At 43.9% G+C, this 26,800-nt stretch overlaps 1 protein-coding gene across 3 annotated transcripts in view; it reads left to right on the top strand.

Annotated features, from left to right (window-relative positions):
- The window catches only part of DLG5 (discs large MAGUK scaffold protein 5), a 679,445-nt gene that overhangs the window by 277,299 nt on the left and 375,346 nt on the right, over nucleotides 1-26,800 (top strand). For all 3 annotated transcript variants that reach the window (XM_069753072.1, XM_069753075.1, XM_069753073.1), the window contains 2 exons: nucleotides 14,195-14,507; nucleotides 22,941-23,171. In XM_069753072.1, the coding sequence (XP_069609173.1) occupies nucleotides 14,195-14,507; nucleotides 22,941-23,171 (544 nt within the window). The remainder of the gene's footprint in view (nucleotides 1-14,194; nucleotides 14,508-22,940; nucleotides 23,172-26,800) is intronic.

Genomic DNA, 26,800 nt, shown 5'->3' with positions numbered 1-26,800 from the left:
GATATGATCCCTTTCTTACGACCAACGCTACAAGCATCGCCAAAAATTCCAGATGAGGCACAACAATAGCAGGTGCTTGAACAGATATCAAGTGCTCCTTCAAGTGGCCTCTCCTCCATGTCAACTTCAACATCACAACTACTCCAGTCCTCAGAGTTGTCACCCCAATCGCACTTGCTTCCTCACATCTCCCAAGTCTCCAGCTGCCCGTATGAGCATGGGGTAACACACATGGTTGAGTCTGTAGAGCTGTTTACGCATACTATAGCCTGGGAATCAGAGGTCTGCTCCAGAGCTTCTGTGAATCCAGACGAGGAAATGATCTGCACTGATGCCCAGAATCTTTGTGAGTCAGATCCAGGCCCAGATGAAGAAGGTTCTGAGCATAATGTAGACCCTCGTTCCCAAACTGTAACTCCTGTTGGTGGAGACAATGAGGAAGATGATGATGAGACTGAGATACCTGATTGGAACGAAAACTTGACTTTTCGGTCGGGGCAGGAAGAGGCTGGCTCTGAGGACGACGGGTGTGAGAACACAGAGGATGATGATGACGAGGTTGTAGACCCCACTTACTGTTAAGCCCCAGTCCGCCAGTCCATGAGGTCAGCAGAGGTGGAGGAGGATGCTAGAGACGAGTCTCACGACGAGGTAACGGTGCGCCTTCCTGGACAGAGACGGAGTACTGGAAGCAAATCAACAGCTGCATCCTCAACCCCAACTGTGCCTCAGACCAGAAGTCGTGGTGGCTCTGCAGGTTGCACGGGCTCTAAGCCTTGCATAGCCTGGGCATTTTTTGACATCACAAAGATGACCCAACTCATGTTGTCTGTAAGATTTGTCAATAAAATCTCAGTAGAGGCCAAAAAATCACTAGCTTGAGTACTTCATGCATGAACCGTCACATGGGTATGAGGCATAAGTTGCAGTGGGAAGCTCACTGTGCTGCAATGCGGCCTAGTGGGCCGGGTCAACCACCGTCTGCCCCATCAAGTGCATCCGCGTCCTCTTCATCCTCTGTGACTGTGGGGACAGCAGTCGCACATGGTTTTGGATGCAGACCTTCCACCTCTTTACCCGCAACAGCCAGTGTGATTGGCAGGTCGTCAGGACATTTGCAAGTGGAAACACCTGCTTGTGTTGAGCGCTCTCCGACATCGACACCACATTTTGATCAAGGCAACATAACATCTCTGCCTGCACCTTCCTCACAGACCAGCAGCCTACTCAACTCCATCTAAGCACGGCAGCCAGCCCTCAGTCCCTCAGATGTGGACAAGTAAAAGACCATTTGCTCCTAGCCATGACAAAGCTAAGAGGTTGAATTTCTCCATCTGCAAGCTGTTGGCTACAGAAATGCTGCCTTTCCGCTTGGTGGACAACTTCTGTATCTAGAAGTTCCTCCACTGCTTCTGCCTCCTCAACCTCCTCTCGGTCTTCCACCTGCGCCCAAAGCCTGTCTGGTAATGTCACCCGCTTTGTAACGGCGCAGAAGAAATCCTGCACACCTCCTCACTATGCTGTCACCAGGGCTCAACGGCATCAGGCAGTGTTTACATTGAAATGTCTGGGAAATGTGAGTCACACAGCTGAGGAGTTGTGGTCAGCTCTGGAGACCGAGTTCCATCAATGGTTGTCTCCACTCAACCTGCAGCCAGGGAAGGCTGTGTGCGACAATGCTGCAAACCTAGGTGCGTCCCTTCGCCGGGGCAATGTCACACATGTACCTTGTATGGCTCACGTTTTGAACCTGGTTGTCCAGCAATTTTTATACCACTATACCGGACTAGATGGGCTTCTGCAGAGGGCACGGTCGCTGTGTGCTCACTTCCGCCGTTCGCATGCCGCAGCTCGACGACTTGCATCTATACAGCAGTCGTTGGTCCTGCCAGTTCACCGCCGGCTGAAATGTGATGTGCCCACACAGTGGAATTCAACTCTGCACATGTTGTAGCGACTGTGGCAGCACCGACGAGCCCTGGTGCAATACGTTATGACGTATAGCCTGGGCCAACGAGATCAAGAGGTGGGGCAAATCACGCTGCAGGAGTGGTCCCAGATCAGGGACCTATGCACCCTTCTGCACAGTTTTGAAATAGCGACGAAGATGTTTAGTGCTGACGATGCCATTATCAGCATGACCATTCCGGTGATTTACATGCTGGAGCACACCTTACACAGTGTTTGGAGTCAGGTGGTGGAACAAGAGGAGGAGGAGGAGGAACAGTAGGAGTCGTATGCGGAAGGGATCATATCTCCAATGTCTTGAAGGTTGGCAGCACCAAGGTGGCTGGCATTGGAGACTGGGGGAGAGGGATTACCAAGGGTGCATGGTAGCAGCCAAACTGTTGAGGAAGATGCAGGAGGCGAGGAAGAAGTGGAGGATGAACTGGCGCTGGGCATGGAAGACTCATCAGATGAGGGAGACCTTGATCAAATTTCTGTTGTGCGAGGTTGGGGGGAGAGGGCTGACGAAGGAAGCATGATTCTCACCTCGCCACCACCAAGACAACAAGGACTTGGTCCTCCTGGATGCGCAAGACACATGAGTGCCTTCTTGATGCACTACCTGCAACATGACCCTCGGATTGTCAGAATCCGAAGTAATGCTGACTACTGGGTTGCCACACTCTTAGATCCTCGGTACAAAAGGCAAATTTGGCGAAATAATTCCTGCCATAGAAAGGGATTCACGCATGCAGGAGTATCAGCAGAGACTGTTACAGAATCTAACATCTGCTTTTCCACAAAATACCAGTGGTGCACGTAGTCAGTCTCTGAGTTCTAACTTGCCAACCGTGGGACTATCGAGTCATCACTCAAACCGTAACAGTAACATCGTATCTGGTGGCAACAGCAATTTTTTCCAATCGTTTCAAGATTTTTTTTAGACCATCCTTTGCAAGGCCACAGGAGACAAGAAGTCTGACGCACAGCCAATGCCTAGAGAGGATGGTACAAGAGTATCTCCAAGTTAACATCGATGCCATGACGTGTGTTCAGCGCTGCATGTGGTATGCTGACAGATAAGCGCACGCGGCTGTCCAGTGACAGTGTAGACAGACTAACGTTCATCAAGATGAACAAATCCTGGATCCGCAAGGACTTTTCTCCCCCTGTGTCATCTTGGGGAGACTAAAAGCTTGATGATTTTTGAAAACCACCTCACCAACCGTTTTAACAAACTCTGGCAAAATTGATGCCACTTAAGTGGTGTCTGTGGCCGAATTTTTGAAAAAATGGAGACTCTTTTATTTAGTCCCTTTGCTGAGTTTTACATGACGTTGCCTGTTATGACCTGGTGGTCAGGACAATAATGGACCTGGTGGTTAAGAGCACACGGAATGGCCTGATAGTTACTGATAATAAGGACGAGCTCTGGGACGTGGGAACTCTGCTGACCGCAATCCCTAAACCTATCAAACACACTAGAAATAGCCGTGGATTGCGCCTAACGCTCCCTATGCAACTCGGCACAGCCAAGAAACTAGCTAGCCCTGAAGATAGAAAAATAAAGCCTACCTTGCCTCAGAGAAATTCCCCAAAGGAAAAGGCAGCCCCCCACATATAATGACTGTGAGTAAAGATGAAAATACAAACACAGAGATGAAATAGATTTAGCAAAGTGAGGCCCGACTTACTGAACAGACCGAGGATAGGAAAGGTTACTTTGCGGTCAGCACAAAAACCTACAAAAAGACCACGCAGAGGGCGCAAAAAGACCCTCCGCACCGACTCACGGTGTGGAGGCGCTCCCTCTGCGTCCCAGAGCTTCCAGCAAGCAAGACAACAAATTAAATAGCAAGCTGGACAGAAAAATAGCAAACCAAAGAAAAACAAGCTGGAACTTAGCTTCTGATGGGAAGACAGGTCACAAGAACGATCCAGGAGTGAACTAGACCAATACTGGAACATTGACAGGTGGCATGGAGCAAAGATCTAAGTGGAGTTAAATAGAGCAGCAGCTAACGAATTAACCTCGTCACCTGTGGAAGGAAACTCAGAAACACCCACCAGAGGAAGTCCATGGACAGAACCAGCCGAAGTACCATTCATGACCACAGGAGGGAGCCCGACAACCGAATTCACAACAGTTGCCATCGTCAATTCCAGGTGAGTGGGTTCGTCGGCAGAGTTGTTTCCTCATACTATGGCCTGGGATTCAGTGGTCTGCTCCAAAGCTTCAGTGTCTGCTAGTCAGTAGGGTAGCCCAGCCACCCACCGCCTGTTTACCTAAGTACTATTTTTAATGGCATCTGGCCCAAAATATCCTTTTGGGCCTAGTAGAATTTGGTGTTACTCAGCAGCGTACTTCACCCATGAAGCAAGCTACATCACCTGTTTACCTAACTACTATTTTGTAACGGTATCTAGTCCAGGAAATCCTTTTGGGCCTAGTATAATTTGGTGCTACTCAGCAGCGTTCCCCACCCATGAAGCAAGCTACACCGCCTGTTTACCTAACTACTATTTTGTAACGGCATCTAGCCAAGGAAATCCTTTTGGGCCTAATAGAATTTGGTGCTACTCAGCAGCGTACTTCACCCATGAAGCAAGCTACACCGCCTGTTTACCTAACTACTATTTTGTAACGTCATCTAGCCCAGGAAATCCTTTTGGGCCTAGTAGAATTTTGGTGCTACTCAGCAGCGTACCCCACCCATGAAGCAAGCTACACCGCCTATTTACCTAACTACTATTTTGTATCGCCATCTAGCCCAGGAAATCCTTTTGGGCCTAGTAGAATTTGGTGCTACTCAGCAGCGTACTTCACCCATGAAGCAAGCTACACCACCTGTTTACCTAACTACTATTTTTTAACGGCATCTAGCCCAGGAAATCCTTTTGGGCCTAGTAGAATTTGGTGCAACTCAGCAGAGTACCCCACCCATGAAGCAAGCTACACCGCCTGTTTATCTAAGTACTATTTTTAACGGCATCTAGCCCAGGAAATCCTTTTGGGCCTAGTAGAATTTTGGTGCTATTCAGCAGCGTACCCCACCCATGAAGCAAGCTACACCGCCTTTTTACCTAACTACTATTTTGTAACGTCATCTAGCCCAGGAAATCCTTTTGGGCCTAGTAGAATTTTGGTGCTACTCAGCAGCGTACCCCACCCATGAAGCAAGCTACACCGCCTGTTTACCTAACTACTATTTTGTATCGGCATCTAGCCCAGGAAATCCTTTTGGGCCTAGTAGAATTTGGTGCTACTCAGCAGCGTACTTCACCCATGAAGCAAGCTACACCACCTGTTTACCTAACTACTATTTTGTAACGGCATCTAGCCCAGGAAATCCTTTTGGGCCTAGTAGAATTTGGTGCAACTCAGCAGAGTACCCCACCCATGAAGCAAGCTACACCGCCTGTTTACCTAAGTACTATTTTTAACGGCATCTAGCCCAGGAAATCCTTTTGGGCCTAGTAGAATTTTGGTGCTATTCAGCAGCGTACCCCACCCATGAAGCAAGCTACACCGCCTTTTTACCTAACTACTATTTTGTAACGGCATCTAGCCCAGGAAATCCTTTTGGGCCTAATAGAATTTGGTGCTACTCAGCAGCGTACTTCACTCATGAAGCAAGCTACACTGCCTGTTTACCTAAGTACTATTTTTTAACGACATCTAGCCCAGGAAATCCATTTGCGCCTAGTAGAATTTGGTGCTACTCAGCAGCGTACTTCACCCATGAAGCAAGCTACACCGCCTGTTTACCTAACTACTATTTTGTAACGGTTATATCAAGATACAGATTCAAAAAGCAGAAATAGCTAATCTAAGGACACTCCCCTTGAAAAAGCACGGGCGAAACGCGCGTCGGGGCGTTCCTGGGCAGCGGTGCACTGACTATGGGTAAGCATGAATCCACTCATATTATATATTGAATTCTCATCATCCGGGAACAATAAATGTTGAAATTACCTTAAAGGATGTTTCTGGGAATCTTATATTTAAATGAGAGTAATATTGATCTCAGTGTATCTTAATGCTTGACATGACATGGTTGGATGCGGTATTTCCGCTGCTCATGGAATTTTGACTAATTCTCTTTGATAAAACTCACATGGTGTTATGTATAATTTTTACATTTGTTGTCAATAAACTTTATTGATTTATAGTATTGTGATATAGTGGTCTGTGGGTACTTGGTACTCATCTTGTGGTAGCTATTTTGTAACGGCATCTAATCCAGGAAATCCTTTTGGGCCTAGTAGAATTTGGTGCAACTCAGAAGCGTACCCCACCCATGAAGCAAGCTACACCGCCTGTTTACCTATGTACTATTTTTTAACGGCATCTAGCCCAGGAAATCCTTTTGGGCCTAGTAGAATTTGGTGCAACTCAGCAGCGTACCCCACCCATGCAGGAAGCTACACACCCTGTTTACCTAACTACTATTTTTTAACGGCATTTGGCCCAGGAAATCCTTTTGGGCCAAGTAGCAATTTTTGCTACTCAGCAGAGTACCCCACCCATGAAGCAAGCTACACCGCCTTCTTTCTTTCTCAATCTAACTCCTCGGCTCTGGGGTGTCCACTCTCCCTCCAGCTCTCTCCTCACAGGTGGACTACTGTTGTGAATTCTGTTGTCGGGCTCCCTCCTGTGGTCATGAATGGTACTTCGGCTGGTTCTGTCCATGGACTTCCTCTGGTGGGTGTTTCTGAGTTTCACAGGTGACGAGGTTAATTCGTTAGCTGCTGCTCTATTTAACTCCACTTAGATCTTTGCTTCATGACACCTGTCAATGTTCCAGTATTGGTCTAGTTCACTCCTGGATCGTTCTTGTGACCTGTCTTCCCATCAGAAGCTAAGTTCCAGCTTGTATTTCTTTGGTTTGCTATATTTCTGTCCAGCTTGCTATTTAATTTGTTGTCTTGCTTGCTGGAAGCTCTGGGACGCAGAGGGAGCGCCTATTTGGATGATATTTTGGTCTTTTCGGATGATTGGGAGTCTCATGTGTAGCAGGTCAGAATGGTGTTCCAGGTTCTTCGTGCGAATTCCTTGTTTGTGAAGGGGTCAAAGTGTCTCTTTGGAGTTCAGAAGGTTTCATTTTTGGGGTTCATTTTTTCCCCTTCTACTATCGAGATGGACCCTGTTAAAGTCCAGGCCATTTACGATTGGACTCAGCCGACATCTGTGAAGAGCCTGCAAAAGTTCCTGGGCTTTGCTAATTTTTATCGGCGCTTCATCGCTAATTTTTCTACTGTTGCTAAACCGTTGACTGATTTGACCAAGAAGGGTGCTGATGTGGTCAATTGGTCTTCTGCGGCTGTAGAGGCTTTTCAGGAGTTGAAGCATCGTTTTTCTTCTGCCCCTGTGTTGTGCCAGCCAGATGTTTCGCTTCCATTTCAGGTTGAGGTTGATGCTTCTGTGATGCTTCTGAGATTGGAGCAGGGGCTGTTTTGTCGCAAAGAAGTTCTGATGGCTCGGTGATGAAGCCATGTGCTTTCTTTTCTAGAAAGTTTTCGCCTGCTGAGCGTAACTATGATGTTGGTAATCGTGAATTGTTGGCCATGAAGTGGGCATTCGAGGAGTGGCGTCATTGGCTAGAAGTAGCCAAGCATCGCGTGGTGGTCTTGACAGATCACAAGAATTTGACTTATCTTGAGTCTGCCGAAAGGTTGAATCCGAGACAGGCTCGTTGGTCGTTATTTTTCTCCCGTTTTGATTTTGTGGTTTCGTACCTTCCGGGCTCTAAGAATGTGAAGGCTGATGCCCTGTCAAGGAGTTTTGTGCCTGACTCTCCGGGTGTTCCTGAGCCGGCGGGTATTCTCAAAGAGGGGGTAATTTTGTCTGCCATCTCCCCTGATTTGCGGCGGGTGCTGCAAAAATTTCAGGCTGATAGACCTGACCGTTGACCAGCGGAGAAACTGTTTGTCCCTGATAGATGGACTAGTAGAGTTATCTCTGAGATTCATTGTTCAGTGTTGGCTGGGCATCCTGGAATCTTTGGTACCAGAGATTTGGTGGCTAGATCCTTCTGGTGGCCGTCTTTGTCGCGGGATGTGTGTTCTTTTGTGCAGTCCTGTTGGACTTGTGCTCGGGCTAAGCCCTGCTGTTCTCGTGCCAGTGGGTTGCTTTTGCCCTTGCCGGTCCCGAAGAGGCCCTGGACGCATATTTCTATGGATTTTATTTCGGATCTCCCCGTCTCTCAAAAGATGTCGGTCATTTGGGTGGTTTGTGATCGCTTTTCTAAAATGGTCCATTTGGTACCTTTGTCTAAATTGCCTTCCTCCTCTGATTTGGTGCCATTATTTTTCCAGCATGTGGTTCGTTTACATGGTATCCCGGAGAACATCGTTTCTGACAGAGGTTCCCAGTTTGTTTCAAGGTTTTGGCGATCCTTTGTGCTAGGATGGGCATTGATTTGTCTTTTTCCTCGGCTTTCCATCCTCAGACAAATGGCCAAACCGAACGAACTAATCAAACTTTGGAAACATCTGAGGTGCTTTGTTTCTGCTGATCAGGATGATTGGGTGTCCTTTTTGCCGTTGGCTGAGTTCGCCCTTAATAATCGGGCCAGCTCGGCTACTTTGGTTTCGCCGTTTTTCTGCAATTCTGGTTTCCATCCTCGTTTCTCTTCAGGGCAGGTTGAGTCTTCAGACTGTCCTGGTGTAGATACTGTGGTGGATAGGTTGCAGCAGATTTGGAGTCATGTGGTGGACAATTTGACATTGTCCCAGGAGAAGGCTCAACGTTTCGCTAACCGCCGGCGCTGTGTGGGTCCCCGACTTCGTGTTGGGGATTTGGTTTGGTTGTCGTCTCGTTATGTTCCTATGAAGGTTTCCTCTCCTAATTTTAAGCCTCGTTTCATTGGTCCGTATAAGATTTCTGAGGTTATCAATCCTGTGTCATTTCGTTTGGCCCTTCCTGCTTCTTTTGCCATCCATAATGTGTTCCATAGGTCCTTATTGCGGAGATACGTGGCGCCTGTGGTTCCATCCGTTGATCCTCCTGCCCCGATGTTAGTTGAGGGGGAGTTGGAGAATGTGGTGGAGAAGATTTTGGATTCTCGTGTTTCGAGACGGAAACTCCAGTACCTGGTCAAGTGGAAGGGTTATGGTCAGGAAGATAATTCCTGGGTTTTTGCCTCTGATGTTCATGCTGCCGATCTGGTTCGTGCCTTTCATTTGGCTCATCCTGGTCGGCCTGGGGGCTCTGGTGAGGGTTCGGTGACCCCTCCTCAAGGGGGGGGGGGGGGGTACTGTTGTGAATTCTGTTGTCGGGCTCCCTCCTGTGGTCATGAATGGTACTTCGGCTGGTTCTGCCCATGGACTTCCTCTGGTGGGTGTTTCTGAGTTTCACAGGTGACGAGGTTAATTCGTTAGCTGCTGCTCTATTTAACTCCACCTAGATCTTTGCTCCATGCCACCTGTCAATGTTCCAGTATTGGTCTAGTTCACTCCTGGATCGTTCTTGTGACCTGTCTTCCCATCAGAAGCTAAGTTCCAGCTTGTATTTCTTTGGTTTGCTATTTTTCTGTCCAGCTTGCTATTTAATTTGTTGTCTTGCTTGCTGGAAGCTCTGGGACGCAGAGGGAGCGCCTCTGCACCGTGAGTCGGTGCGGAGGGTCTTTTTGCGCCCTCTGCGTGGTCTTTTTGTAGGTTTTTGTGCTGACCGCAAAGTAACCTTTCCTATCCTCGGTCTGTTCAGTAAGTCAGGCCTCACTTTGCTAAATCTATTTCATCTCTGTGTTTGTATTTTCATCTTTACTCACAGTCATTATATGTGGGGGGCTGCCTTTTCCTTTGGGGAATTTCTCTGAGGCAAGGTAGGCTTTATTTTTCTATCTTCAGGGCTTGCTAGTTTCTTAGGCTGTGCCGAGTTGCATAGGGAGCGTTAGGCGCAATCCACGGCTATTTTTAGTGTGTTTGATAGGTTTAGGGATTGCGGTCAGCAGAGTTCCCACGTCCCAGAGCTCGTCCTTATTATCAGTAACTATCAGGTCATTCCGTGTGCTCTTAACCACCAGGTCCATTATTGTCCTGACCACCAGGTCATAACAGACTACCGCGTGTTTTCACACTGTGGCGAATCTTTTGGGCCCAGGCATAAGAAGTCTTACAAATGCCTTCCAATCGTCAATGATGACACATTCGAGGAAGCAACTAAACGCCTCAATTAGTGAGCAGGATATGGAGCACCCCATGGGCAAACAGCGATCTATGTAGTATGCTTCTTCACAGAAGCAGCCCAATGCGAGGACACTATTCGGAGGCACAGGTAGTAACCGGAACGCCCCCTTAATGTCTGTTTTGGCCATTACGGTGCCCCTTACCAACTTCTTGACCCGCCTGATTGCCTCGTCAAAGGAGGTACAGTACATAGTACTGTACTTGGTTCCGCATCAATGTTGTCGTTTAGTGACATGCCCCTTGGATATGACAAATTAGTCTGAATGTATTGGGTTCATTTTTTTGGCACAACTTCCAAAGGGGGTACCACTACGTCTTCTAAATAAAGTGTTCTGAATGGACCTGCTGCCATTCTACCTAAAGATATTTATTTTTTTTTTTTTTTTTGTCAAGACGTCTGCGTGTTGGTAGAGTGAGTTTACATTTTTACTCCAGCCTTTCTTGATTTTAGAAGGGCATGACATGCCTATATCTGTGTCTCCTCCTCCTTTTACTCCTCCACCTCTTTTCTTTTCTCATGACTATATGTAGTTGTGACTTTTCCATGCATTTGTTGTGTCTTATGAGCAGTTTGTCAGCTTTTGGACACCTTTTTAGGTGTTTTCCATGTGTTTTCCATGTGTTTGTATGTGTTTGTGTTTGCCTGCCATTGGTTTCAATGGGGTTCAACGGTGTTCGTTGAACACGTCCCTGTTCGATGAACCGAACCGAACCCGAACACTAGGGAGGTGGCTCAACACTACTTGGGAATGGTTTGTTGTTTTCTAATGATCAGTAAGAAGACAGTTTCTCATCATAACCGAACGCAACGTCTCGTGCAAACTTTGACCATACCATCCACTTTCTTTTATGTAAGTAAATCATATCAGTCTAGATTTACACATCTGTTTGTCACAGTCCAAGTATGGCGTGTGATGTATGGAGCCACCATGGATCCTCTGATCCAAACACCGCAGCTTCATAGTCATATATAAGGCCGCCAAATTGTAGTCATGTCACCCTCGGTCACTTGAACTGCTTGAACTGTTGCAAATGGGTGCGTGGAAATATAGCCTAAGATACACAAATCAAAAACATACACAACAAATGAATGGAATATGAACAATAGATGGTAATTAAGTATAACACTCACAAAAAGCAGGTAACTTAGAAAGACAAAACATTCAGTTCCTTTCTATTATTAAAACCAAGTGGAAATAAGTTATCAGTGTGCATGATTATAGTTCCTCAGTTCGAAGTCATGCTTGTTAGAAAATAGACAACCAGCTTTTAAGCTATTGTATACTAATAGTGTGTGTGTGTGTGTATATATATATATATATATATATATATATATATATATATATATATATATATATATATATATATATACAGGTCCTTCTCAAAAAATTAGCATATAGTGTTAAATTTCATTATTTACCATAATGTAATGATTACAATTAAACTTTCATATATTATAGATTCATTATCCACCAACTGAAATTTGTCAGGTCTTTTATTGTTTTAATACTGATGATTTTGGCATACAACTCCTGATAACCCAAAAAACCTGTCTCAATAAATTAGCATATCAAGAAAAGGTTCTCTAAACGACCTATTACCCTAATCTTCTGAATCAACTAATTAACTCTAAACACATGCAAAAGATACCTGAGGCTTTTATAAACTCCCTGCCTGGTTCATTACTCAAAACCCCCATCATGGGTAAGACTAGCGACCTGACAGATGTCAAGAAGGCCATCATTGACACCCTCAAGCAAGAGGGTAAGACCCAGAAAGAAATTTCTCAACAAATAGGCTGTTCCCAGAGTGCTGTATCAAGGCACCTCAATGGTAAGTCTGTTGGAAGGAAACAATGTGGCAGAAAACGCTGTACAACGAGAAGAGGAGACCGGACCCTGAGGAAGATTGTGGAGAAGGACCGATTCCAGACCTTGGGGAACCTGAGGAAGCAGTGGACTGAGTCTGGTGTGGAAACATCCAGAGCCACCGTGCACAGGCGTGTGCAGGAAATGGGCTACAGGTGCCGCATTCCCCAGGTAAAGCCACTTTTGAGCTACAGAGAAGCAGCACTGGACTGTTGCTAAGTGGTCCCAAGTACTTTTTTCTGATGAAAGCAAATTTTGCATGTCATTCGGAAATGAAGGTGCCAGAGTCTGGAGGAAGACTGGGGAGAAGGAAATGCCAAAATGCCTGAAGTCCAGTGTCAAGTACCCACAGTCAGTGATGGTGTGGGGTGCCATGTCAGCTGCTGGTGTTGGTCCACTGTGTTTCATCAAGGGCAGGGTCAATGCAGCTAGCTATCAGGAGATTTTGGAGCACTTCATGCTTCCATCGGCTGAAATGCTTTATGGAGATGAAGATTTCATTTTTCAGCACGACCTGGCACCTGCTCACAGTGCCAAAACCACTGGTAAATGGTTTACTGACCATGGTATTACTGTGCTCAATTGGCCTGCCAACTCTCCTGACCTGAACCCCATAGAGAATCTGTGGGATATTGTGAAGAGAAAGTTGAGAGACGCAAGACCCAACACTCTGGATGAGCTTAAGGCCGCTATTGAAGCATCCTGGGCCTCCATAACATCTCAGCAGTGTCACAGGCTGATTGCCTCCATGCCACGCCGCATTGAAGCAGTCATTTCTGCCAAAGGATTCCCGACCAAGTATTGAGTGCATAACTGAACATTATTATTTGATGGTTTTTTGTTTGTTATTAAAAAACACTTTTATTTGATTGGATGGGTGAAATATGCTAATTTATTGAGACAGGTTTTTTGGGTTATCAGGAGTTGTATGCCAAAATCATCAGTATTGAAACAATAAAAGACCTGACAAATTTCAGTTGGTGGATAATGAATCTATAATATATGAAAGTTTAATTGTAATCATTACATTATGGTAAATAATGAAATTTAACACTATATGCTAATTTTTTGAGAAGGACCTGTATATATATATATATATATATATATATATATATATATATATATATATATATATGTATATATATATAATTTTTTAATATATATTAATAAAGGAAGAAATTAATTTGGAATGTGTGTGCTGGGTCTCTATCTTCTTATTAGTTCTATATTTTTGGAAATCTACGGCTCATCCTTCAAAAAATAATCCCCTATAGCTCCATCATCAGAAAAATAAAAATAAGTTATGGCTTCCAGAATATGGCAAAGCAAAAATTTGTTTGTTTTCTTAAATTTTTTTTTATTATGCAAATATAGTACAGCATAAGTATGACTACCGTATATACTCGAGTATAAGCCAAACCGAGTATAAGCCGAGACCCCTAATTTTGCCACAAAAAACTGGGAAAGCTTATTGACTCGAGTATAAGCCTAGAATAGGGAATGCAGCAGCTACTGGTAAATTTAAAAAATAAAAATAGATACCAATAAAAGTAAAATTAATTGAGACATCAGTAGGTTAAAAGATTTTGAATATCCATATTGAATCAGGAGCCCCATAAGATGCTCCATACAGTTCATGATGGGCCCCATAAGATGCTCCATGTAAAATACGCCCCATATAATGTTGCACAAAGGTTAATAATGGCCCCATAATATGCCCCTTATAATACTCCGTAAAGGTTGATCGCCCCATTAGATGCTCCATAGAATATTATGCCCCATATAATGCTCCATAAGGTTGATGGCCCCATAAAATGTTCCATAGAATAATATGCCCCATATAATGCTCCATGAAAGTTGATTGCCCTATAAGATGCTCCATAGCATAATATGTCCCATATGCCGCTTCATAAAGGTTGATGGCCCCATAAGATGCTACATAAGACTACAATGTGATAAAACATTCTCAGTTACTTAAAACTTCCAATAGATGGCACCATAGAGTTCAAGTTCTTTTTTTCTCTGAAGAGGCAATTTTCATCTTAAAACGGAAAGACGTTCCTAAGTTATTGCCATGTAAAGTGACATATGCCAGATTTGTAAAATGAGTGTGAATTCGAACGTCAAAAGTAGGCTGTTATTAAGGGGTTAATTACTTAGTATTGACATGTGTTTTCTACTCTGCACAGGTATGATTCTATCCAGCAGGAACTGAATAAAGCCACTTTACAGAACAAAGAGCTTCAAAGAGAGATTGAGCGGCTACAGGCAGAGGCCACACGTTTTAAGACCGTGCAGCTTAAAGCTGTCAAGGATGCTGACAAATACAAGGAAGAGAGAGATTCTGTATTTAATGAATATCGCTTAATTATGAGCGAGCGAGACCAAGTCATTAAAGAGATGGACAAAATGCAAACTGAACTTGAATTAGCACAAGGAAGGCTGAAAAACACATCAAGTGAGAAGAGAGTTGCAAGTGAGGAGATGGAAGCGCTCAGACAGGTATTTCTGCATGTATTCTAAATGATGCTGTGTATTATAGGGACCATAAGGAATGTTTATTAGTGCGGTGATTAACTGTCCATTACTGGGAAGGACAAAATAGTTATTAGTGCATGTACGTATATGAAAATAATTTGCTTCAATTTCTGGGATAATTACTAGTTCCCGAGCATGCTATAGTTTGTCTGTTTGCAGTTTTAAAGGGTGTCTGTCATGTCCCAAAATGCTGTTCTCCTACAGAAGAAGGGTTAGGTAAATTTGAAGATCAATAGCATTCTAAAGCTGCAGGCTTGCAGCACTAAAAGCCCGGCTGGCATGGCTTCACACCTCTATGATGAAATCTGGAGACTGCTGGGAGGAATAAAGGTAATTTCAGCAAGGCTTCCAGTGTGGCAGCCCCACAGCTTTGGAATTCTAGTAACCTACAGATTAAGCCCATATTTGCAGATTAATAGCGTTTTAGGACACAGCAAGTTCCCTTTAAGACTTACAAATATCACTTATTATTAATGCCTGTCTTCAATAACATAGAAAGAAGGCAGGAAGGCTGTGTGATGCTGCATTTCTTTTTTTTTTTTTTTTTTTAATTCTTTTTTATTAAGTTTTAAAAGAATTAAGCAATGCTAAATAGATGTTGGAGCCATGCATATGATTGACAATGTACCTGCAGTTCTGTGACCCAAACTATTTGTTAGGGCTCACACCCATTTGTGTGAAAAACGGACAAGTACAATCCAAGAAAAATCGGATTGCACTCTGACCAATGTTATTCTATGGGTTACATCTCATCTGCGAAATCGGACTGAGAAAAAATGCAATGCAAGTCAATGGGTGTGAGGAAAAAATTGCACAGAACAATTTTTATGCACCGGTGTCCTTTGAAAAGCCGGTAATTCATATCCGGCTACTGTAAAATCACACTGACAGGTTATAATAGAAAAGATAGAATAGATATGTCGAGCCGAAATGTCGCACAGAGATGTGGATTTGAATAAACTACACACTTCTTCACCTTGAAAGGATTTGGAGCGCTGCCTTCTTTTTTCCATTTTGTATCTATATATATAATTGTCTAAGGGTTTTTCCGTCTGTCTGTCGTTCTGTCTGTCTGTCTTGGAAATCCCATGTCTCTGATTGGTCGAGGCCGCCAGGCCTCGACCAATCAGAGACCGGCACAGCATCGACGTAGAAATTCCGCGTCTCTGATTGGTATATATATATATATATACTAGATTGTGGCCCGATTCTAACGCATCGGGTATTCTAGAATATGCATATCCCCGTAGTATATGGACAATGACGATTCCAGAATTCGCGGCAGACTGTGCCCGTCGCTGATTGGTCGAGGCAACCTTTATGACATCATCGTCGCCATGGCAACCATTATGACATCATCGTCGCTGTGCCCGTTGCTGATTGGTCGAGGCCTGGCGGCCTCGACCAATCAGAGACGCGGGATGTCTACGTCCTTTATGACATCATCGTCGCTGTGCCCGTCGCTGATTGGTCGAGGCCTAGCGGCCTCGACCAATCAGAGACGCGGGATTTCTACGTCGATGCTGTGCCCGTCGCTGATTGGTCGAGGCCTGGCGGCCTCAACCAATCAGAGAGGCGGGATTTCCAGGACAGACAGACAGAAAGACAGACAGACAGACAGACGGAAAAACCCTTAGACAATTATATATATAGATATATATCTATATATATAATTGTCTAATGCAGAGGGCATTCCTCGAGGGCCGCAAACAGGTCATGTTTTCAGGATTTCCTTGTATTGCACAAGGTGCTGGAATCATTCTGTGCAGGTGATTAAATTATCACCTGTGCAATACAAGGAAATCCTGAAAACATGACCTATTTGCGGCCCTCGAGGAATGCAGTTTGACACTTCTGGTCTAAGGGGTACTTCCGTCTTTCTGTCTGCAACTTCCGTAACAGAAATCCCGCGTCGCTGATTGGTCTCGCCAGCTGCCTGTTATGGCTGCCGCGACCAATCAGCGACAGGCACAGTCCGATTAGTCCCTCCCTACTCCCCTGCAGTCAGTGCCCGCCACCCGCATGCTCCCCTCCAGTCACCGCTCACACAGGGTTAATGCCAGCGGTAACGGGCCGCGTTATGCCGCAGGTAATACACTCCGTTACCGCTGCTATTAACCCTGTGTGTCCCCAACGTTTTACTATTGATGCTGCCTATGTAGCATCAATAGTAAAAAGATGTAATGTCAAAAATAATAAAATAACAAAAAATCTGCTATTCTCACCTTCCGTAGTCCACCGAGCCGCGCGCGATCTCCGCCAGCTTCCGTTCCCAGAGATGCATTGCGAAATTACCCAGAAGACTTAGCGGTCTCGCGATACCGCTAAGTCATCTGGGTAATTTCGCAATGCATCCTGGGAACGGAAGATGGCAGCAGCCGCGCGCTCATCGCCAGAGCATCGCTGGATTGGATCCCGGCGGGTGAGTATATAACTATTTTTTATTTTAATTATTTTTTTTTTAACAGGGATATGGTGCCTACACTGCTATATACTACGTGGGCTGTGTTATATACCACGTGGCTGCTATATACTACCTGGCCAGTGTTAGATACTATGTGGGCTGTGTTATATACTGCGTGGGCTGTGCTATATATTACGTGGCCAGTGTTATATACTGCGTGGGCTGTGTTATATACCACGTGGCTGCTATATACTACCTGGCCAGTGTTAGATACTATGTGGGCTGTGTTATATACTGCGTGGGCTGTGCTATATATTACGTGGCCAGTTTTATATACTGCGTGGGCTGTGTTATATACCGTGTGGCTGCTATATACTACCTAGCCAGTGTTAGATACTATGTGGGCTGTTATGTACTGCGTGGGCTGTGCTATATATTACGTGGCCAGTGTTATATAATGTTTGGCCTGTGTTATATACTACATCGTCTGTGTTATATACTGTGTGGCTGCTATATACTGCGTGGACTGTGTTATATAGTACGTGGGCTGTGTTATATACTGATTGGGCTGTGTTATATACGTGGCCACTGTTATATATTGCGTGGCCTGTATTAAAGCATCGGGTATTCTACAGTATGTATGTATATAGCAGTCACATAGTATATAGCACAGGCCACGTAGTATTTGTCTTCTATATACTACATGGCCTGTGCTATATACTATGTGGCTGCTGTAATCATACATACATACATATTCTAGAATACCCGATGCATTAGAATTGGGCCACCATCTAGTGTATATATATATATGTATATGTATATATATATATATATATATATATATACACAGTATATATGTATTTTATCAGCAAAACACACACACACACACAGATATATATATATTTATAGTACAAAGATAGAGAGATAGATAGAAGAATAGCCGGTAATTCATTTGCCGGTTTCTGTAAATTCACTGCAGGAGCCGACAGGATAGAAGAGATGGATTACATACAGTAAATACATATAGAATAGGTAGATATACAGATGTCAGTGACAAATACAAAAGTGTGTGTGCAAATTTCTGGACATGTATTTAATTAATAAAAGATTATTTTACAGAAAAAAATGGCATGGGCTTCCACGCAATTTCAAAAACCAGCAGAAGGAAGCCAGCGACTGGGGGCAGATGTTTATAGCCTAGGAAGGGCGTAATACCCATTGAGCTTCGGAGGCTATTAATATCAGCTCACAGCTGTACACTTGGCCTTAACTGGCTATTAAAATGGGGGACCCCCAAAACATATGACGTGGGGTCCCCCCATAATTAATAACCAGCCAAGGCTTTGCAGACAGCTGCGGGCTGATTATTAATAGCCTAGGAAGGGACCATGTATATTGCCCCCTCCCCCCAGCTAAAAAAATCAGCACTTGGCTGCCCCAGAAAAGGCGCATCTGTAAGATGTACCTATTCTGGCACTTAGCCTCGCTCTTCCACTTGCCCTGTATCGGTGGCAAGTGGGGTAATAGTTTAAGGGTTAATGTCACCTTTGTATTGTAAGGTAACATCAGGCCCGGACTAGTAGTGGCGAGGTGTCAATAAGACACCTATCCATTACTAATCCAATAGTTTTTAATGGGGTAAATAAAGACACAGCCAGAATAAAGTATTTTAATGAAATCAAACACAACACAGTTTGCCATCTTTATTGTACTCCTAATTCCCCAACGCCCTCGATCTCCTGTAATAAACATAAAATAATAAACCAACAATATACCATACCTGTCCTTTGCTGTGTTCCACGCCGTAATCCATATCTGGGGGATATACAGTTTACAATCAGGACGGTGCCAAGATGCGACCGTCCTGACTGTGAACCACTGAAGAATGAATGAGATGCTGGGAGCGGAGCTTCAGTGACTAGTGATGATGTCACTGAAGCTGCGCACCCTCACAGCCTGACCCGCGCTGAACTCTGGAGCATGGGAAAATGAACTGGCATTTTCCCACGCTCAAGAGTTCAATACGGGTCAGGCAGTGAGGGAGCGCAGCTTCATTGATGTCACCGCTAGTCACTGAAGCTGCTCTCAGCTTCTCATTCCCCAGTGGTGTTCAGCGGGAACGGATGCATCTTGGCATCGTCCACGTTGAAAACTGTAACTGTGAAGAATTAAAAGTGGAATCTGATTGGTTGCTAGGGGCAACTGAGTCAGTTTCACTTTACACCATGTTTGATAAATCTCCCCCTTCATAACCCTATTACACATACTGTCCACCTACTATATATATATATATATATATACAGTGGGGCAAAAAAGTATTTAGTCAGTCAGCAATAGTGCAAGTTCCACCACTTAAAAAGATGAGAGGCGTCTGTAATTTACATCATAGGTAGACCTCAACTATGGGAGACAAACTGAGAAAAAAAAATCCAGAAAATCACATTGTCTGTTTTTTTAACATTTTATTTGCATATTATGGTGGAAAATAAGTATTTGGTCAGAAACAAAATTTCATCTCAATACTTTGTAATATATCCTTTGTTGGCAATGACAGAGGTCAAACTTTTTCTGTAAGTCTTCACAAGGTTGCCACACACTGTTGTTGGAATGTTGGCCCATTCCTCCATGCAGATCTCCTCTAGAGCAGTGATGTTTTTGGCTTTTCGCTTGGCAACACGGACTTTCAACTCCCTCCAAAGGTTTTCTATAAGGTTGAGATCTGGAGACTGGCTAGGCTACTCCAGGACCTTGAAATGCTTCTTACGAAGCCACTCCTTCGTTGCCCTGGTGGTGTGCTTTGGATCATTGTCATGTTGAAAGACCCAGCCACGTTTCATCTTCAATGCCCTTGCTGATGGAAGGAGGTTTGCACTCAAAATCTCACGATACATGGCCCCATTCATTCTTTCATGTACCCGGATCAGTCGTCCTGGCCCCTTTGCAGAGAAACAGCCCCAAAGCATGATGTTTCCACCACCATGCTTTACAGTAGGTATGGTGTTTGATGGATGCAACTCAGTATTCTTTTTCCTCCAAACACGACAAGTTGTGTTTCTACCAAACAGTTCCAGTTTGGTTTCATCAGACCATAGGACATTCTCCCAAAACCCCTCTGGATCATCCAAATGCTCTCTAGCAAACTTCAGACGTGCCCGGACATGTACTGGCTTAAGCAGTGGGACACGTCTGGCACTGCAGGATCTGAGTCCATGGTGGCGTAGTGTGTTACTTATGGTAGGCCTTGTTACATTGGTCTCAGCTCTCTGCAGTTCATTCACTAGGTCCCCCAGCGTGGTTCTGGGATTTTTGCTCACCGTTCTTGTGATCATTCTGACCCCACGGGGTGGGATTTTGCGTGGAGCCCCAGATCGAGGGAGATTATCAGTGGTCTTGTATGTCTTCCATTTTCTAATTATTGCTCCCACTGTTGATTTCTTCACTCCAAGCTGGTTGGCTATTGCAGATTCAGTCTTCCCAGCCTGGTGCAGGGCTACAATTTTGTTTCTGGTGTCCTTTGACAGCTCTTTGGTCTTCACCATAGTGGAGTTTGGAGTCAGACTGTTTGAGGGTGTGCACAGGTGTCTTTTTATACTGATAACAAGTTTAAACAGGTGCCATTACTACAGGTAATGAGTGGAGGAAAGAGGAGACTCTTAAAGAAGAAGTTACAGGTCTGTGACAGCCAGAAATCTTGATTGTTTGTTTCTGACCAAATACTTATTTTCCACCATAATATGCAAATAAAATGTTAAAAAAACAGACAATGTGATTTTCTGGATTTTTTTTTCTCAGTTTGTCTCCCATAGTTGAGGTCTACCTTTGATGTAAATTACAGACGCCTCTCATCTTTTTAAGTGGTGGAACTTGCACTATTGCTGACTGACTAAATACTTTTTTGCCCCACTGTATATATATATATATATACATATACATATACATACAGTGGGGCAAAAAAGTATTTAGTCAGTCAGCAATAGTGCAAGTTCCACCACTTAAAAAGATGAGAGGCGTCTGTAATTTACATCATAGTTAGACCTCAACTATGGGAGACAAGCTGAGAAAAAAAAATCCAGAAAATCACATTGTCTGTTTTTTTATCATTTTTTTGCATATTATGGTGGAAAATAAGTATTTGGTCAGAAACAAACAGTCAAGATTTCTGGCTCTCACAGATCTGTAACTTCTTCTTTAAGAGTCTCCTCTTTCCTCCACTCATTACCTGTAGTAATGGCACCTGTTTAAACTTGTTATCAGTATAAAAAGACACCTGTGCACACCCTCAAACAGTCTGACTCCAAACTCCACTATGGTGAAGACCAAAGAGCTGTCAAAGGACACCAGAAACAAAATTGTAGCCCTGCACCAGGCTGGGAAGACTGAATCTGCAATAGCCAACCAGCTTGGAGTGAAGAAATCAACAGTGGGAGCAATAATTAGAAAATGGAAGACATACAAGACCACTGATAATCTCCCTCGATCTGGGGCTCCACGCAAAATCCCACCCCGTGGGGTCAGAATGATCACAAGAACGGTGAGCAAAAATCCCAGAACCACGCGGGGGGACCTAGTGAATGAACTGCAGAGAGCTGGGACCAATGTAACAAGGCCTACCATAAGTAACACACTACGCCACCATGGACTCAGATCCTGCAGTGCCAGACGTGTCCCACTGCTTAAGCCAATACATGTCCGGGCCCGTCTGAAGTTTGCTAGAGAGCATTTGGATGATCCAGAGGAGTTTTGGGAGAATGTCCTATGGTCTGATGAAACCAAACTGGAACTGTTTGGTAGAAACACAACTTGTCGTGTTTGGAGGAAAAAGAATACTGAGTTGCATCCATCAAACACCATACCTACTGTAAAGCATGGTGGTGGAAACATCATGCTTTGGGGCTGTTTCTCTGCAAAGGGGCCAGGACAACTGATCCGGGTACATGAAAGAATGAATGGGGCCATGTATCGTGAGATTTTGAGTGCAAACCTCCTTCCATCAGCAAGGGCATTGAAGATGAAACGTGGCTGGGTCTTTCAACATGACAATGATCCAAAGCACACCGCCAGGGCAACGAAGGAGTGGCTTCGTAAGAAGCATTTCAAGGTCCTGGAGTGGCCTAGCCAGTCTCCAGATCTCAACCCTATAGAAAACCTTTGGAGGGAGTTGAAAGTCCGTGTTGCCAAGCGAAAAGCCAAAAACATCACTGCTCTAGAGGAGATCTGCATGGAGGAATGGGCCAACATACCAACAACAGTGTGTGGCAACCTTGTGAAGACTTACAGAAAATGTTTGACCTCTGTCATTGCCAAAGTATTGAGATGAAATTTTGTTTCTGAGTTTCTGACCAAATACTTATTTTCCACCATAATATGCAAATAAAATGTTAAAAAAACAGACAATGTGATTTTCAGGATTTTTTTTTCTCAGTTTTTCTCCCATAGTTGAGGTCTACCTATGATGTAAATTACAGACGCCTCTCATCTTTTTAAGTGGTGGAACTTGCACTATTGCTGACTGACTAAATACTTTTTTGCCCCACTGTATATATATATATATATATATATATATATATATATATATATGTATGTGTGTGTGTGTTTTGAAGAATATTTCTTTTTTGTGTAAATGATGCATTGCACACGAATTGCATACGCATGTCATTTGGATGTTGCGTTTAAAAATCTCATTGTACTCGCATGACTCTCACATAGCATTTGTCTGTTTTTTTCGGTCTGGAAATCGGACGTTTTTTTTTCTCACAAATGGGTATGAGCCCTTAGACATATGCTTTGACTGAAGAGAAAGATCAGTTTATTGCAGATTGTTTTACACCTATATCAGCCCAATTTTACAAAAAATAAAGGGGAGAAAAAGCACAAACTTTGAACTTAATTTCTATCAAACACTGAATTTAGTACTGAAATGTAATAATGTTGCATGTGGGGGTAGAAATAACGAGAATAAAAGACCTTTACTTTCTTCATCTTCTGTTGCACAGGAGCTAAACTCTGCCCTTGTGGAACGGGATAGGGCCATTTTTGAAAGGAATGAGCTCTTAGAGAAGTACTGCCATGAGGTGAAGGACAAAACAGAAGCGCAAAAAGAATTGGACCAAGTATGTAAAGACATTGAGACTGTGAAAGAAGAACGGGATGTGGCAAGGAAGGAAAGGACTGAGGCCATCATACAGAGAGACCACCTACTAAGAGAGTACTATCAAGCCAGACAGGTACGCACTATGTTTTGGTGTACATGTTTGTTGCATGACTTCATTTCTGTGCTCCTCACATTTGCTTAATCTTGATAGTCTGAACTTTAACTGTTTTGCATGCTGTACACTCAAGTCAGAAGATGACACATGATGTAACCGGCAAAACAAAGGGGGAAATTAAGAAGAATAGAAGGCATTAATAGGATAAGAACTAAAAAGGGGGGCACACCAGTCCATCAAGGAAAAATACAAATACATGCAATGTGACAAGCAAAACAGTATGCCTGTAACAAAGCCACTAAGAGACCTAGTAAGGGTAAAAGTGTGTGAATAAAAGATATGGGAAACAAAGGAGAATGAACTAAGCAAAAATAAAGTTAAATGGTAAAGGTAGAGAACGATTTTCCCACGTCCACTGTCTCACTGTCCTCTCTGGGGATGATACAAGACAGACCAAGAAAAGCATTTATTGTGCTTGTATTACTTTGAATTAGGTAGTGTATTTTTGCTGGTTGTTTATTTGAGGAGTTAATCCCTCCATATAAAGCAGCCAAAGTTTCAGGAAAGACTAGGAGTCTCAGAATAAATACTCAGGATTTCATGAAAATGTCTCTATGATGTAAATAGAAAAATCGTTGGTGAAAGGATAAAGAAAAATTGGTGATGGTGCAGGGGACTCTCCATATCTCTCTCCAAAAACAGGGCCAGAGTTTGGCATTCCACAAAAGAGTCAAAGTATAAAGACTTCAGTGGCTTGGAAGCACTGGAAAGAGGAGCAATATACGATGGCTTGTGATTTGAAGGGAACCTATTGCCATACCTCCAAACATTTTGGGGAAGGAAAGGGGGATAAATTGTGCAAAGTTTTATGCCACGCCCCCTGAATGACCACACCCCGACCACACCCATGACCACGCCTCCAACACACCCATTCAGTACTGTCGACCATTGTTTCAGAAACACTGCAGTAATCAAAACCAGAAAAAATAAATATTTATTTCCAATAACTAATGAATTAGAGTACAAATGCAAATTTGCTAGCGTTACTTTTAAATAAGAATACTTTCAAGTACAAAATTCTATTTTAAAAGTTGCACATTATATAACATGTCCACTGGAGGTATTTTTTGTGAGGCCAAGCCCCACCACCTGTGACTGTATGTCTGACCCCCTGTGGTTACGGCACCACTAGGTCTACCTACACAATGGGCCTAGTGGCTGGGAGAACAATGGCTTAGGCCCCCCTAAGATACTAAGGGTACCATCACACAGTGGCATTTTGATCGCTACGACGGCACGATTTGTGATGTTCCAGCGATATATCCGTGACGTTCCAGGGATCTCGCTGTGTCTGACACGCTCCTGCGATCAGGGACCCCGCTGAGAATCGTACGTCGTAGCAGATCGTTTGAAACTTTCTTTCGTCGTCTAGTGTCCCGCTGTGGCGGCATGATCGCATGGTGTAACAAAGGTGTGCACGATATTGTATACGATGTGCGCATAGTAACCAACAGCTTCTACATCGCACATACGTCATGAAATTATCGCTCCAGCGTCGTACATTGCAAAGTGTGACAGCAGTCTACGACGCTGGAGCGATATTGTTACGATGCTGGAGCGTCACGGATCGTGCCGTCGTAGCGATCAAAATGCCACTGTGTGACGGTACCCTAAGAGGGTAAAGGAGTGATGGCTTTACCTGATTACCAATCTTGGGTCTCACTTTAGGTATACAGAAGATCCAGCTCCCATGTCTTCATCTGCTTACGGTCACTGAATAGAAACATGGATTTCTGAAGCTGAAATGAGCAAGCAAATCTACTATATAAAGCTGAATGTGTGTGTGTGTATGTGTGTGTGTATGTCCGGGATTGGCATCTGCACCGTCGCAGCTACAGCCACAAAATTTTGCACAGTCACACGTCTGGACCCCGAGAGCATCATAGGCTATATTGTGAGGTGAAATTTTAACCCCGCGCTTTCCAATTCACCAAACAATTTTGCCCCTATCTACATAATGGGGAAAAAGTGAAAGGAAAAGTGTTGGAAGCGTCGCAGCTACAGCCACAAAATTTTGCACAGTCACACGTCTGGACCCTGAGAGCGTCATAGGCTTCGTTGTGAGGTGAAATTTTAACCCCGCGCGTTCCAATTCACCAAACAATTTTGCCCCTATCTACATAATGGGGAAAAAAGTGAAAGGAAAAGTGTTGGAGGCGTCGCAGCTACAGAAACAAAATTTTGCACAGTCCCACGTCTGGACCCTGAGAGCGTCATAGGCTACGTTGTGAGGTGAAATTTTAACCCCGCGCTTTCCAATTCACCAAACAATTTTGCCCCTATCTACATAATGGGAAAAAATGAAAGGAAAAGTGTAGGAGGCAAATTGACAGCTGCCAGATGTGAACAAGGGGGACTTAAAGAATGAGAGCGATGGCGCCAAAGAGTATATACCGTACAGTTGCTAAGGTGGGGCCTCGACTTGGGATACTCACCACACACGGGTATATGAACACACACAAAATGCGCCACACACTACCACATGCTTGAACACATATTACCCTCAGCACACATTTCACCACAAATACACCAACCTCGCCACATAAAAGTCAAAACACAAAAGTCGCCACTCAAAACTCGCCACGCGCAGAACTCGCCACATGCAAAAACTAGGCTCTTGCAAAACTCGCCACAAGTGCAAAATTCTCCTCATGAAAAACTTGCCACACGCAAAACTTGCACACGCGGAAAAATTGCCACATGCACAAAAGTTGCAACACATGCAAAAGTTGCCTCACACAAAACTTGCACATACTCAAAAGGCACCACACATAATACTCGCAACGCGCAAAACTCGCCATGGGCAAAACTTGCTGCACACAACTTGCTACACTAACCTGTCACATGCAACTCGACACACAAAAAGTTGCTACACGCATGTTGCCACACAAAACTCATCTCACAAAAGTCGCTACATGCATGTCGCCACACGCAACTCAACACACACAACTTGACAAACGAAACTCGCCCTAAAACACACACAAGTCTGGTATTATCCTTCAAAAATAAAAATCTGATTAATAAGCAGACAAACTACAACAAATGTACCATATAGGAAATACGGCAGCTGTCAGTCACATGACCTGTCTATTATGTGTATGTGTGAGCTAATATATACTGCCAGGGGGAGGGCTTCCTGTTGGCTGGGGATTTCTCAGGCTGCCAATTTAGCTTACAAATACTGATGTAAAAATACTGAGCAAATAATGTGTGAACGAGGTCTAATACAGGAGGAGATGACACACAGGTATATACTATATACAGGGGAGATGACACACAGATATATACTATATAGAGGAGCAGATGACCTACAGGTATATACTATATACAGGAGGAGATGACATACAGGTATATGCTATATACAGAAGATGACATGCAGGTATATACTATATACAGGAGGAGATGACACACAGATATATACTGTATACAGGGGAGATGACACACAGGTATATACTATATACAGAAGGAGATGACATACAGGTATATACTATGTATAGAAGGAGATGACATTCAGGTATATACTATATATAGGGGAGATGACACACAGCAGGTATATACTATATACAGGGGAGATGACATACAGGTAT

Source organism: Ranitomeya imitator, chromosome 2 (assembly GCF_032444005.1).
Source record: "Ranitomeya imitator isolate aRanImi1 chromosome 2, aRanImi1.pri, whole genome shotgun sequence".
Taxonomy (NCBI): Eukaryota; Metazoa; Chordata; class Amphibia; order Anura; family Dendrobatidae; genus Ranitomeya; species Ranitomeya imitator.
This window is presented reverse-complemented; position numbering and strand designations above follow the sequence as displayed.